Genomic DNA, 13,687 nt, shown 5'->3' with positions numbered 1-13,687 from the left:
ATGGACAGAGGAGCCTGGCAGGCTATAGTCCATGGGGTTGCAATCAGTCGGACACGACTTAGCGACTAAACCACCAAACCACCATACCCTCTTACAGGTGGCGCTAGTGGTTAAGAATCTGCCTGCCAATGAAGGAGATGCCAGAAATGAGAGTCTCATCCCTGAGTCAGGAAGATCCTCTGGAGTAGGAAATGGCAACCCACTCCAGTATTCTTGCCTGGAAAATTCCAGCACATTCCAGCACTATGGTGGGCCATAGTCCATAAAGTCACACGAACATAACTGAGCATGCACATCCCACCATTCTTATTTAACTCTTCCTACAGAATGAAGGATTCATTAAAGGGGAACAAGCATAGACACTGGGAGACCAGAGTGAGTGCCGTTGGATAAGTCCTTGTGAGAGGTGGTGTAGTGTCTTGGAGTTGGCTTACAATAGAGGAAATGGTGTAATGCAGATGTTGCCTCTTTAGGGAATAGGATCACCAGGATTTGATGCTTGAATGGGATGTGAGGGAGAGGGTCAAGAATGACTTCTAGTGTTCTCATTAGAAAAACACCAGAATGGACAAGAAAACCAAATGAAAGGCATGAAAAGCAGATTCAAGGAAGATGCTGAAACAGTTTTTAACATCTTGAGGCTGAAGAGTGTCTGAGACATCCAAGTAAATGCATGAAATAGACAGTTGAATATTTGGACCTGGTATTTCAAGTATAGATGGGTTCTGCAGATAGAAATTCAGGAGAGTGTTCATACAGAGAAGGTATTTCAAGTTGTGGGCATAGTTCTGGAGAGATTTAATAGAGAGAGGAGAAGAGGTCCTGTGTCAGATAAAAAGGATCAGTATTCGGGGCCATTGGGCAACATGTTGACTCAAGTTGTTAGTAGCACTTTTATAAAAATATTGGAAAAGTACTTCTGGCAGAAAGCTATAAAGAGGCTGGGTCCTTGCTACCACTGTTGAATAGACATGGTGGTTCTTGACTGCCCTTTCTATTACAGAAGACAAATTTCTACCTATGACCATGATAATTTGATTTTCCCTGGTGGCTCAGATGGTAAAGAATCTGCCTGAATGTGAGAGACCCGGGTTCAATCCTTGGGTCAGGAAGATCCTCTGAAGAAGAGAATGGCAAGCCACTCCAGTATTCTTACCTGGAGAATCCCATGTACAGAGAAGCCTGGCAGGCTATTGTTTATGGGGTCACAAAAAGTTGGACACTACTGAGTGACTAACACTTTCACTTTCAGCTTGCAGTTTGACTTCTTCCCAACTTAGAAAAAAGCAAGTTAGTTATTAAAACACTGTAAGGTAATTGCTTTAATGGAGGTCTATACAAAGCCCATTGTGGCTATGACTAAAGTACTGTAGAAATCCTTCTAGGTGATTTTCATTTTTCTATTAAACATTTTGTGAATATCATCAACATGTTAATCTCTGTGAGCTATTGGGAAGAAGATAGTATTTTAGGATGTCTCCCTGTTCCCCAGCAGTTTATAATATGGTACAGGGGTGAATACATAGTAACTGTTGAATGAAGGTCTCTAGACTTCTGGAAAGACATTACAGAAGAGGCATCACTGGAGTGGAATGCCATTGCCTTCTCCTGAAGAATTAGTAGCAACTGCCAAACAGAAGATGGCTGTGTCTGAGCAACAAAGGAGAAACATAGTGGAGAGTTATAAAGAACAAGTCATAGATGGTAGAAGGAGGTCCTGGCTAACAGATATGAGTAGACACATGAGTGTATGTTGTATTCTTATCTCTACATAAGCCTAATATTGGATGTATACTGTGAGTGATGGTGGAAATAGGGAGGTGGCTGGACAGGAGGACAAGGGCTAGATTGTAGAGTCCTTATAAAGGGTATTTAAAAAGGTAGAGAGAATAAAAAGTTCAACACAAGGCAGAGTCATTTGCAAATGAGTCAGGATCAAATATTCACATTAGAGGTAATATCACTGTGACAGTATTGAGGAGATATGGGAGAGAAATAACGTTAGATCATGACTATAAAGAGCTCTGAAAAGTGATGATGAAAGCCAGAACTCGGAGAGAGAAAGTGAGACTAGGGTAAAGTACAGGGATGCCAGAGATATTAAGGGCTTATGTAGAAGACATACCCCTCGTCCAAGGTAAGGAGCAGTGCTGCTCTTTGCTGGAGCAGCCGTGAAGAGATACCCCATGTCCAAGGTAAGAGAAACCCAAGGAAGACGGTAGGTGTTGCAAGAGGGCATCAGAGGGCAGACACACTGAAACCATAATCACAGAAAACTGGTCAATCTAATCACATGGACCACAGCGTTGTCTAACTCAGTGAAACTAAACAATGCCATGTGGGGCCACCCAAGACAGGCGGGTCATGGTGGAGAGGTCTGACAGAATGTGGTCCACTGGAGAAGGGAATGGCAAACCACTTCAGTATTCTTGCCTTGAGAACCCCATGAGCAGTATGAAAAGGCAAAATGATAGGATACTGAAAGAGGAACTCCCCAGGTCGGTAGGTGCCCAATATGCTACTGGAGATCAGTGGAGAAATAACTCCAGAAAGAATGAAGGGAGGGAGCCAAAGCAAAAAGACTACCCAGCTGTGGATGTGACTGGTGATAGAAGCAAGGTCCGATGCTGTAAAGAGCAATGTTGCATAGAAACCTGGAATATTAGGTCCACAAATCAAGGCAAATTGGAAGTGGTCAAACAGGAGATGGCAAGAGTGAACATTGACATTCTAGGAATCAGTGAACTAAAATGGACTGGAATGGGTGAATTTAACTCAGATGACCATTGTATCTACTACCATGAGCAGGAATCCCTTAGAAGAAATGGAGTAGCCATCATGGTCAACAAAAGAGTCCAAAATGCAGTACTTGGATGCAATCTCAAAAATGGCAAAATGATCTCTGTTCGTTTCCAAGGCAAACCATTCAATATCACAGTAATCCAAGTTTATGCCCCAACCAGTAATGCTGAAGAAGCTGAAGTTGAATGATTCTATGAAGACCTACAAGATCTTTTAGAAGTAACACCCAAAAAAGATGTCCTTTTCATTATAGGGGACTAGAATGCAAAAGTAGGAAGTCAAGAAACACCTGGAGTAACAGGAAATTTGGCCTTGGAAAACGGAATGAAGCAGGGCAAAGGCTAAGAGAATTTTGCCAAGAGAATACATAGGTCATAGCAAACACCCTCTTCCATCAACACAGGAGAAGACTCTACACATGAACATCACCAGATGGTCAACACCAAAATCAGATTGATTATATTCTTTGCAGCCAAAGATGGAGAAGCTCTATACAGTCAGCAAAAACAAGACCTGGAGCTGACTATGGCTCAGATCATGAACTCCTTATTGCCAAATTCAGACTTAAATTGAAGAAAGTAGGGAAAACCACTGGACCATTCAGGTATGACCTAAATTAAATCCCTTATGATTATACAGTGGAAGTGAGAAATAGATTTAAGGGACTAGATCTGATAGATAAGAGTGCCTGATGAACTATGGATGGAGGTTCGTGATATTGTACAGGAGACAGGGAGCAAGACCATCCCCATGGAAAAGAAATGCAAAAAAGCAAAATAGCTTTCTGGAGAGGCCTTACAAATAGCTGTGAAAAGAAGAGAGGCAAAAAGCAAAGGAGAAAAGGAAAGATATAAGCATCTGAATACAGAGTTCCAAAAAATAGCAATAAGAGATAAGAAAGCCTTCCTCAGCGATCAATACAAAGAAATAGAGGAAAACAACAGAATGGGAAAGACTAGAGATCTCTTCTAGAAAATTAGAGATACCAAGGGAACATTTCATGCAAAGATGGGCTCCATAAAGGACAGAAATGGTATGGATCTAACAGAAGCAGAAGATATTAAGAAGAGGTGGCAAGAATACATAGAAGAACTGTACAAAAAAGATCTTCATGACCAAGATAATCACAATGGTGTGATCATTCACCTAGAGCCAGATATCCTGGAATGTGAAGTCAAGTGGGCCTTTAGAGAGCATCACTACGAACAAAGCTAGTGGAGGTGATGGAATTCCAGTTGAGCTATTTCAAATCCTGAAAGATAATGCTGTGAAAGTGCTGCACTCAATATGCCAGCAATTTGGAAAACTCAGCAGTGGCCACAGGACTGGAACAGGTCAGTTTTCATTCCGATCCCAAAGAAGGCAATGTCAAAGCATGCTGAAACTACCGCACAATTGCACTCATCTCACACACTAGTAAAGTAATACTCAAAATTCTCAAAGCCAGGCTTCAGCAATACGTGAACCATGAACTTCCATTTGTTCAAGCTGGTTTTAGAAAAGGCAGAGGAACCAGAGATCAAATTGCCAACATCTGATGGATCATTGAAAAAGCAAGAGAGTTCCAGAAAAACATCTATTTCTGGTTTATTGACTATGCCAAAGCCTTGAATGTGTGGATCACAATAAACTGTGGAAAATTCTGAAAGAGATGGGAATACCAGACCACCTGACCTGCCTCTTAAGAAACCTATATGCAGGTCAGGAAGCAACAGTTAGAACTGGACATGGAACAACAGACTGGTTCCAAATAGGAAAAGGAGTCCATCAAGGCTGTATATTGTCACCCTGCTTATTTAACTTCTATGCAGAGTACATCATGAGAAACGCTGGGCTGGAAGAAGCACAAGCTGGAATCAAGATTGCTGGGAGAAATATCAATAACCTCAGATATGTAGATGACACCATCCTTATGGCAGAAAGTGAAGAGGAACTAAAAAGCCTCTTGATGAAAGTGAAAGAGGAGAGTGAAAAAGTTGGCTTAAAGCTCAACATTCAGAAAATGAAGATCATGGCATCTGATCCCATCACTTCATGGCAAATAGACGGGGAAACAGTGGAAACAGTGTCAGACTTTATTTTTCTGGGCTACAAGATCACTGCGGATGATGATTGCAGCCATGAAATTAAAAGACACTTACTCCTTGGAAGGAAAGTTATGACCAACCTAGATAGCATATTGAAAAGCAGAGACATTACTTTGCCAACAATGGTCTGTCTAGTCCAGGCTATGGTTTTTCCAGTGGTCATGTATGGATCTGAGAGTTGGACTGTGAAGAAAGCTGAGCGCTGAAGAATTGATGCTTTTGAACTGTGGTGTTGGAGAAGACTCTTGAGAGTCCCTTGGACTGCAAGGAGATCCAACCAGTCTATGCTAAAGGAGATCAGTCCTGGGTGTTCTTTGGAAGGACTGATGCTAAAGCTGAAACTCCAGTACTTTGGCCACCGCATGCGAAGAGTTGACTCATTGGAAAAGACCCTGATTCTGGGAGGGATTGGGGGCAGGAAGAGAAGGGGATGACAGAGTATGAGATGGCTAGATGGCATTACCGATACGATGGACGTGAGTTGAATGAACTCCCAGGGTTGGTGATGGACAGGGAGGGCTGGCGTGCTGCAATGCATGGGGTCGCAAAGAGTCAGACATGACTGAGCAACTGAACTGAACTGAACTGAACTATGTAGAAGACATGGTAGTAGATTAGATTAGAAGCATGTGTGCACATGTACACATGCGGGGGTGTGTTTAGGGAATGGGTGGGTCATGGGTGAAAGGGGTAGAGGAATGTTAGTTGTTATTCCACCTTGGGCATAAAGGAAGTTGAGGGCTTGCTCCCAAAGTGGGCACGAGATGTGCACTTATAGCCCCTTGTCTGTTCTTGTCTCTTGGCCACAGCCAGTTCTTTCTGGTAGTGGAGACATCCATTCAACAGTTATTGATTATTTATCAGTCCTTCCTCAAGACTGCAAACTCCTGGGGAGCAGGTAGACATGCCCTCTTCATCCTGGAATACTACTCTTCTTCCATTAACCTTGTCAAGCTTTCCATGTTGAAGAAGCCTAGAAAATGATTGATGGACAAATAACCATATTAAAAGACTGCTACAGAGATTCGAGTCTCAGGGAAAAAATATATATGTATGTGTATATGTGTGTGTGTGTGTCATCTTTAAAATGTGCATGATTTTCAAAATTAAAATGTTAAATCATGATAAAACTTCAAGAATTCCTGCAAAAAAAGAAAAAGAAATGAAATGCCCAAAAATAAATATTTGGAAATGTCTAATCCAGTAAGTAGAAAAGATTCGCTATGTATTTAATTGAATATGTGGGCCAGGAAAGTGTTGCCATAGCTCTCTTTTACCATGAAGAATATAAATAAATATGCTTTAAAATGATTCCTGTTCTTTACCCCCTTCCACCTCCAATGAGGTAAAGAATTTTAAATTGCAAATGAAAAAAAAATTATAGCTAAATGTGCTATTTTCACACACGTAACTATGAGATAGAAAACACTCAGAAACATGCCGGCACATACACAGCAGAATTTATAATATAGTTTTGAGAATCCTTCTCATCTAGTGAGCTGTTGCCTAGAAGAAGGCAATGGCTCCTGAAATTGCGCCCTGATGCCTTCCTTCAAAGACTTTAGGAATCTTTAAGCAGTGTATGTGTGTGCACATGTGTGCATGTTCACCAAGAAAGAAAAAGAGAAATTGGTTGAAAAAAGTTGCTTCTAAGGATTAGGATTAATTCTTTGTTGTTTACTTTATAAATATGACTGGATTTCATCTGCAAAGTATGTGACTGTTAAGTGTCTGTCTGGGGGCAGACTCCTTTCCAGCTGCGGTGTAGAGTATGCCTGCCATTAACCCAGTTGCTCTGTCAATGTCTCCATTTATACTTGGGTTTGTAAAGTGTTTAAAATAGGAACTCTGGGTTTCTGCTGATCTTGAGTCATCAAAGAAAAGAAAAGCTTTATTCCTCCTTATATTCAATTCCATTCATGCAGACATTTTTTTAAGATTGACATGGTTGACTAAAAAAATCTAACTTTATATGTTTTTAGGTTCAAACTGAATCTTCTGTACTCTCTTCTTCAGAATATCAGGATCTTACTGAGTTTTTATTTTGGAGTTTTTTCATGAAAAAAAGTGAAAGTGAAGTCGCTCAGTCATGTCCGACTCTTTGCCACCCCGTGGACTGTACCCTACCAGGCTCCTCTGTCCATGGGACTCTCTAGGCAAGAATACTGGAGTGGGTTGCCATTTCCTTCTCCAGGGGATCTTCCCGACCCAGGGATCGAACCCGGGTCTCCCGCATTGCAGGCAGATGCTTTAACCTCTGAGCCACCAGGGAGGCCTGATTTTCATGAAATGTATTTTAACAAATTGCTTAATGTGGAAATAACATCTTCTATTGGGTACTATTGGGACCACCTTCCTAGAGAGGGAAATGCTACTCCACCAAGACAAGAACTTTGACGTCACTTAAATTACAAAAGGAAATGGCAAGTTGGCCCTTTGAGAGGCTATCTAAAAAGGGGGAAAAAAGATAACTTTATTCAACAGTTTCTTATAACTTAACAGAAAAGTAAATCTAAAATTACAAAATCTCTGGGAAACTACAACTGAGACAAATCACTAATGATAGGAAAAGATAGCTGTCACAGTCAGAACCCAATAAAAATGATACCACACAGAAACCAGCCCCTTCCAAGGAACTGATTTATAAATGTCCTGTGTATATAGGTCTATTGGGGTATAGAGAAGCCATTAGGGACGAAATGATAATCTGGGGCTAGCAGAGTCAGAACTGTCTTCCTGTACATTCAAGAGGACCAACGTGCAGGGGAGCAGTTGATTGTGAATAGGAGAAGAGAGTGTTGTAGAAGACAGATCCTCGAAAGGACCAGGGACCCTCCACGGTTGATAGCTAGGGACATCACAATCAGGTTGCTGGAAGAAATGTGACTCAAGAGTTTTTTATTTTATTTTTTATTTATTTTTTTTTTCCATTTTATTTATTTATTTATTTTTAACTTAACAATAATGTATTGGTTTTGCCATATATCAAAGTGAATCCGCCACAGGTATACATGTGTTCCCCATCCTGAACCCTTCTCCCTCCTCCCTCCCCATAAGATCCCTCTGGGTCATCCCAGTGCACCAGCCCCAAGCACCCAGTATCGTGCATCGAACCTGGACTGGCGACTTGTTTCATATATGATGCTGGGCATACACACTCAAGAGTTTCTTAGTATCTGTCGACAGGGGCACTGTTGTCCTCTTTGGTTTAACACTGATGTGTTTTCACCTTCTACCTGCTCAATGAAAATAGCATCCCCTAATCACTGTAACAATAAAAGGCATTGCCACACATTTCTAATCTCTCCCTGGTCACTAGGTGATTCCCTCTCCAGCTAAGAACCACTATATGTTAATCACATATCCCTGGGATTGTTTTAATGTTTATCTCTGGCTGAGATCACCGTAAAGCTATCCTCAAAAAGCCATATATCTAAATAGATCTACTTGGATATTATGGCGAGAATAGGATAGCTGTACCATGTCCAGCCCCACAGCCACATCCCAGGAGGGAAGGAGGAAAGGGGAACACTAGGAAGGGATGATGCTATGTCAGGAGAGCTGTAGTTTTTCCAGAAATGCTTTGCATACATCTCATTGGCCTGAGCTGCATCATATGGCAACTCCTGCATGCAAAGTAATCTAGGGAAGTGTGAGCATATTGCTGCTCTTAATAAAACTGAAATCTTTTGAGTAATGAAGAAGGGGAGTGTGTATGAGAAAGCAGTTAGCAGCACCTGCACCCCTGCCATGTATATCTCTCGAATGGCTTGGTGTGAGTAAATGACACTAGAATAATACAGTCTTACATTGTTTTTTCTTATACATATTGGAATTTATTTGGAAATTAATGAACAACCAAAATAGGGTGTAGTTATTCATTTCTTGTATTAACAAATCTAATCATAGTAGGGAAGAGCAAAATTAAAACATTGTTACTGGCATGTTTACAGATCCCTAATAGATCAGTGCCTCAGGATGAATGTTTGAATTTCCAGCCTTTACTTATTCCCAGACTAACCAAGACATCTCACAGTTAAGCAAAAGGTCTCTTAATCTTTGTGCTCTTGGGTCCTATTTAGGATATTCAGCAAGTATTTTTGAATTGAACAAATGAATGCAACAGAAATAGAAGACATAAGGGCAGAGAAGGTTGCTTTTGTGTTATCTTTAGTAAATCACTGTTAACAGGAATCTTTGATCCTAAACTTAGTATTTCTTTGATTGTGCCAGGGGTATATGTTTATTCCTCTCAGTGCTTCTCATTTTTACTTTTGTTCCCTCTGTTTAGCCCTTCCCCTCTCTTTTTCTAGTATTGTACTTTATGGTGATCAAGTCTTTGGGCAGTTTATTTGAGATCACATTGTTCAGTTTATTTTCTCTTGGCTGTCATATTTCAGTATATATTTTTAAAAGTCATTACCAAGTCCACTGTCATAATTTTTTTTCCTCTATTTTTAAAAAAAGAGCTTTCTCTCTTACATTTTGATTTGGTGTTATTCTTTGTATGAGGTGTAAAGTAAGGGTCCAGCTTCATTCTTTTACATGTGGATGTCTGGTATTCCCAGCACCACTTATTGTAAAAACTATCCTTTCCCCATCAAATGATCTTGGCACCCAAGTCAAAAGTCAAGTGACCGTGTATGCAAGGGTTCATTTCTGGGTTCTCTGTTCTATCTCATTGGTCTATGTCTGTCTTTATGCCAGGAGAACATTGTTTGCTTATTATAATTTTGTAATAAATTTTGAAATTGCATGTGGGAACTTCAATCTTCTTTTAAGGTTGTTTTGGCTATTCAGTCTCTTGAGATTCCATTTTTCAGAAAAGTTCAGTTGGAATTTTTACAGGGATTACATTAAATCTGTAGATTTCTATGGATAGTATTAACATATTTACAATATTGTCTTTCAATCCATGAAGATTGCGTGTCTTTCCATTTAGTTGTGTCTTCTTTAATTTATCAGCAGTATTTTGTACTTTTCAGTGTGTAATTCTTTCACCTCTTTGGTTAAGTTTTTTTTTTCTTTCTTTCTGATGTTATTATAAGTGGAATTGTTTCCTTAGTTTCTTTTCTGGATTGTTCATTGCACAGAAGCACAGTTGATTTTTGTGTTAGTCTGTGAACTCTTAGATGGCAGGAGCCATGCCTTCTTTTTGTTTTGCAGAGTTAATACAAAAATATAATAACATTTATTAATATTTGTTTATGTACATTTATTTTGCATTAGCAGTAATCTTTGTCTTTTTTTTTTCCTTTTCTCTCTCCTGCTTTAGGGTACTACTAGTTCAACAGCTTCTCCTCCAGTCTCCACCCCTGTCACAGGACATAAGAGAATGGTCATACCAAACCAACCCCCTCTGACAGCAACTAAGAAGTCTACAATGAAGCCACAGCCTGCACCCCAGGCTGGACCAATCCCTGTGGCTCCAATTGGAACACTAAAACCCCAGCCTCAGCCTGTTCCAGCTTCTTACACTACAGCATCCACCCCTTCAAGACCTACCTTCAATGTGCAGGTGAAGTCAGCCCAGCCCAGCTCCCATTACATGGCTGCTCCTTCACCAGGACAATTTTATGGTTCAGGGCCAGGGGCCCAAGGTTATAACACTCAACCAGTTCCTATGTCTGGCCAGGGTCCACCTCCTTCTACACGGGGAGGCATGGATTATGCATATGTTCCACCACCAGGACTTCAGCCTGAGCCTGGGTATGGGTATGCTCCCAACCAAGGACGCTATTATGAACCCTATTGCGCAGTGGGGCCTGGCTATGGGGGCAAAAATGACTCTGATCCTTCCTATGGTCAACAAGGCCATCCAAATACCTGGAAGCGGGAACAAGGGTATACTCCTTCTGGCCCTGGGAACCAGAACCCTGCTGGGATGTATCCAGTTGCTGGTCCCAAGAAGACCTATATCACAGATCCTGTTCCAGCGCCCTGTGTACCACCACTGCAACCGAAGGTAGGAAACTTATTAACATAGTGGTGGGAAAAAAGGGTACCTATCTCGGCCTGCCTTCCCCAGAAAGCAGATCCTAAGGCAAAAGTATTAATATATGTGCTACTTTTATTTCATTAAAAAGTGCAGTCTGAAGGAAGTGCTTGGATAGAGGCAGGAAAATGGGGAGATCCTATCTGGGGATATGGAAGAGTGTTATCAATATGAAATCTGTTAAGTATCAAGTACAACTAATTGTTCAGTTTTGAAGGACCAGCTTCCAAAAGACCATATGAACCATAGCAGCTCAGGATAATCTCTCCCATGGGAAAGAAGGAAAAATAATTTATTTTCCCACTATTGTTTCCTGTTGATCAAAGCCTTCTACCATGGGTTAGAGACTTCCTCACACTTAGATGTTGCATTTACTTGGTCACTAAATAGATCTGAAGCATCTGATGTCTTAGCAGGGGTAGGGAATCCCTAGGTGTGGAGGTGAGAGGTGCTCAGGGCAACACAAGATGAACTGCTGTCAGATTGGGCTCTTGTGAAGGTGGTCACAACCCAGGCAAAGTTGGTGCCACAGTGACTGCTAGGGAAGAACAAGTGGATAAGGGCCCAGGAGACAGCTGAGGCTAAGGTAATACAGACACCTTGTCTAATTTTCTTTGGGAGGGGGCTGGAGTGCAGTGGCCCTTGTTTATCTACATCAGTGAGCCTCCAGGAAAAAATATTACTCTCCAACCTTTAATTCTATTAGGCAACTTAAAAAATTTCTTTATGACAGTTCTCTTGTTTATTGTTTGATTTAATTTCAAGCTTGTATTAGTTTTAAGTCAACATGTTTAGTTATGAACTTCTTATGACTAGGCAGTATACAATACTGTACACACCTAGTCACCTACAGCTTGGGTTTTTCTTGACTGCTGGAACCAACATGATGATGTTTCCTTTCACCTTGAAAAGAGGAACCAAGGAGAGTTACTTGGAAGGAGTGAGATGGAGAAACAAATCTAGTTTCCAGCCATTGTGTTAAAACCAAGCTTTCCCTTCCCTTTAGTCAGAACCATGAGAAATCAGAAATTGAAGAAGCCTGGATTAAATAGAAGTTCATTGGTAACCTGGGTGGATGGAAGTTTGTATCATATATATTTAACCCTTTTCACATTTGAGATCGTCAATTTCAAGACATATCCATTTGCATTTTCAATATTATAACAAAAATTAGTGAGGTCCTCACTCTTCCAGGGAGTTTATTCAATCACTGTTCTCACATGAAAGCATCAGCTCTGGTGCAGGTGGATTTTAGGTTCCTTAGGGGTAAGGAACCCTTCCTAGAAGGTGAGGCCTGAGGATAGCTAGAGGTATCCATCTATCTTACAAATGCCCATTACACAGAAGTGAACCAGCCATGATCATTTTCCAACATAAAGACTCCAGGCAAAAATGTTAAGTGTTTTTGATACATTACTCTTGGACAGACTTTCTTTTGAAAAATCTCTTTATGAAAAGAAATGTTCAGGGTTTTCTGTTTTATTTATTTATTTTTTTTAATATTGCCCAAAATAGCCAACCTGGGCAGCCTTGCCCTTTGTTAACATTGCAGCATATTTGTTTTCATCCCTCCTGGCCCTGAAGTGACCTGTTGAGAAAAAAATGGGGTTATTCAGCTTTACCTCACTTTGGGACAACCGCAACAAATTCTCCTATAGAAGATTGAAAGTTTAGGTTGGGACAATGGCCTTCACTGTTTAAGTTCAAATAGCTATGCAGTTTTGCCCTGTCTGAAACACCCTGACTGTAATAGGATTACTGGGTGATCATCATAAGGGCAGGGGACTCAGGCCTGAGTTGTTTAATGATCCTATTACCCAACCTGGGGAAACAGACATGAGACAGAGCAAAAGTATGTCTAGGTGGAGAGAATGACCTGGTGAGAAGTACTGAACCCAAATTCAAGTTTCCTGTTTTCCCACCATGTCTCTGGGCAATCTGGAACCAATCCAGTGGAATAGGAAAAAGAATCCGTGCCCACTGCAAGACCTGGATCTAAACTATTAGGTCCAGACATATCACTAATATTTGGTCCTGTCTTCATCAACTTACTTGAGATGACAGAATGAATTTCTATTAACCACTCTGCAGAAAGCTTGAAACTTTATTTTCCTTATTGGAATAAGATAATTATTCAGGGTGATCCATTCCAATATTGAAGATCCTGGATATCAATAGATTTTTTGTCATTAATTTGGCAAAACTAATACAATTTTATAAAGTTTAAAAATAAAATAAAATAAAAAAATCTGAAATATTTATTTTTCAACAGTGTCATGTGTTTTAACATCATACTATACATTTTAAAAATGAAAATCAAATCATGTACTTTTTGCAGTGATTATTAAGGAGAGTGGTTAGAGGTTGATATTTAACCATCTGTCTTTGTTTGGGGAAATGGGAAAGAGGCTGATGAAGCTACAGATATTGTCTGGGGTGTGTTGGGGGCCATTGATGGATGAAGGGGTGGTCTCTTTCACAGTTGATCTTTGAGCAGAACACTACTGTATTCAACTGCACCTGTTCACAGGGGACCCTATTGTCTCAAATAGTGACTTGGCTTGGCTAAGCAATGTGACTCTTGGCTTGAGAAATGAGCTCCTAATTCTAATCCCAGTTCCTCCCTTGACATTCTTCTTTCAGCTTTAGGAAAGCCTCTAGACCTTTTTATGTCACGCTCTCAGCCTCTGTAAAGTGGAATGTCATCTTCACTAATTAATTAATGATTGCAAAGGGCCTGGAAATTTCCAAGGGCTGAATAATTGCCAAGTGAGGACTTGGATTCAGCTTTTACACTGGCTTT

The 13,687-nt window shown here is 40.5% G+C and overlaps 1 protein-coding gene across 14 annotated transcripts in view; it reads left to right on the top strand.

Annotated features, from left to right (window-relative positions):
* Positions 1-13,687, top strand: part of LOC102391153 (LIM domain containing preferred translocation partner in lipoma) — a 756,640-nt gene that overhangs the window by 452,306 nt on the left and 290,647 nt on the right. For all 14 annotated transcript variants that reach the window (XM_044937795.2, XM_044937970.2, XM_006068958.4 and 11 more), the window contains one exon: positions 10,165-10,854. In XM_044937795.2, the coding sequence (XP_044793730.1) occupies positions 10,165-10,854 (690 nt within the window). The remainder of the gene's footprint in view (positions 1-10,164; positions 10,855-13,687) is intronic.

This window comes from Bubalus bubalis, chromosome 1 (assembly GCF_019923935.1).
Source record: "Bubalus bubalis isolate 160015118507 breed Murrah chromosome 1, NDDB_SH_1, whole genome shotgun sequence".
Classification (NCBI taxonomy): Eukaryota; Metazoa; Chordata; class Mammalia; order Artiodactyla; family Bovidae; genus Bubalus; species Bubalus bubalis.
Note: the sequence above shows the minus strand (reverse complement) of the source record. Positions and strands in the feature narration are given on the sequence as shown.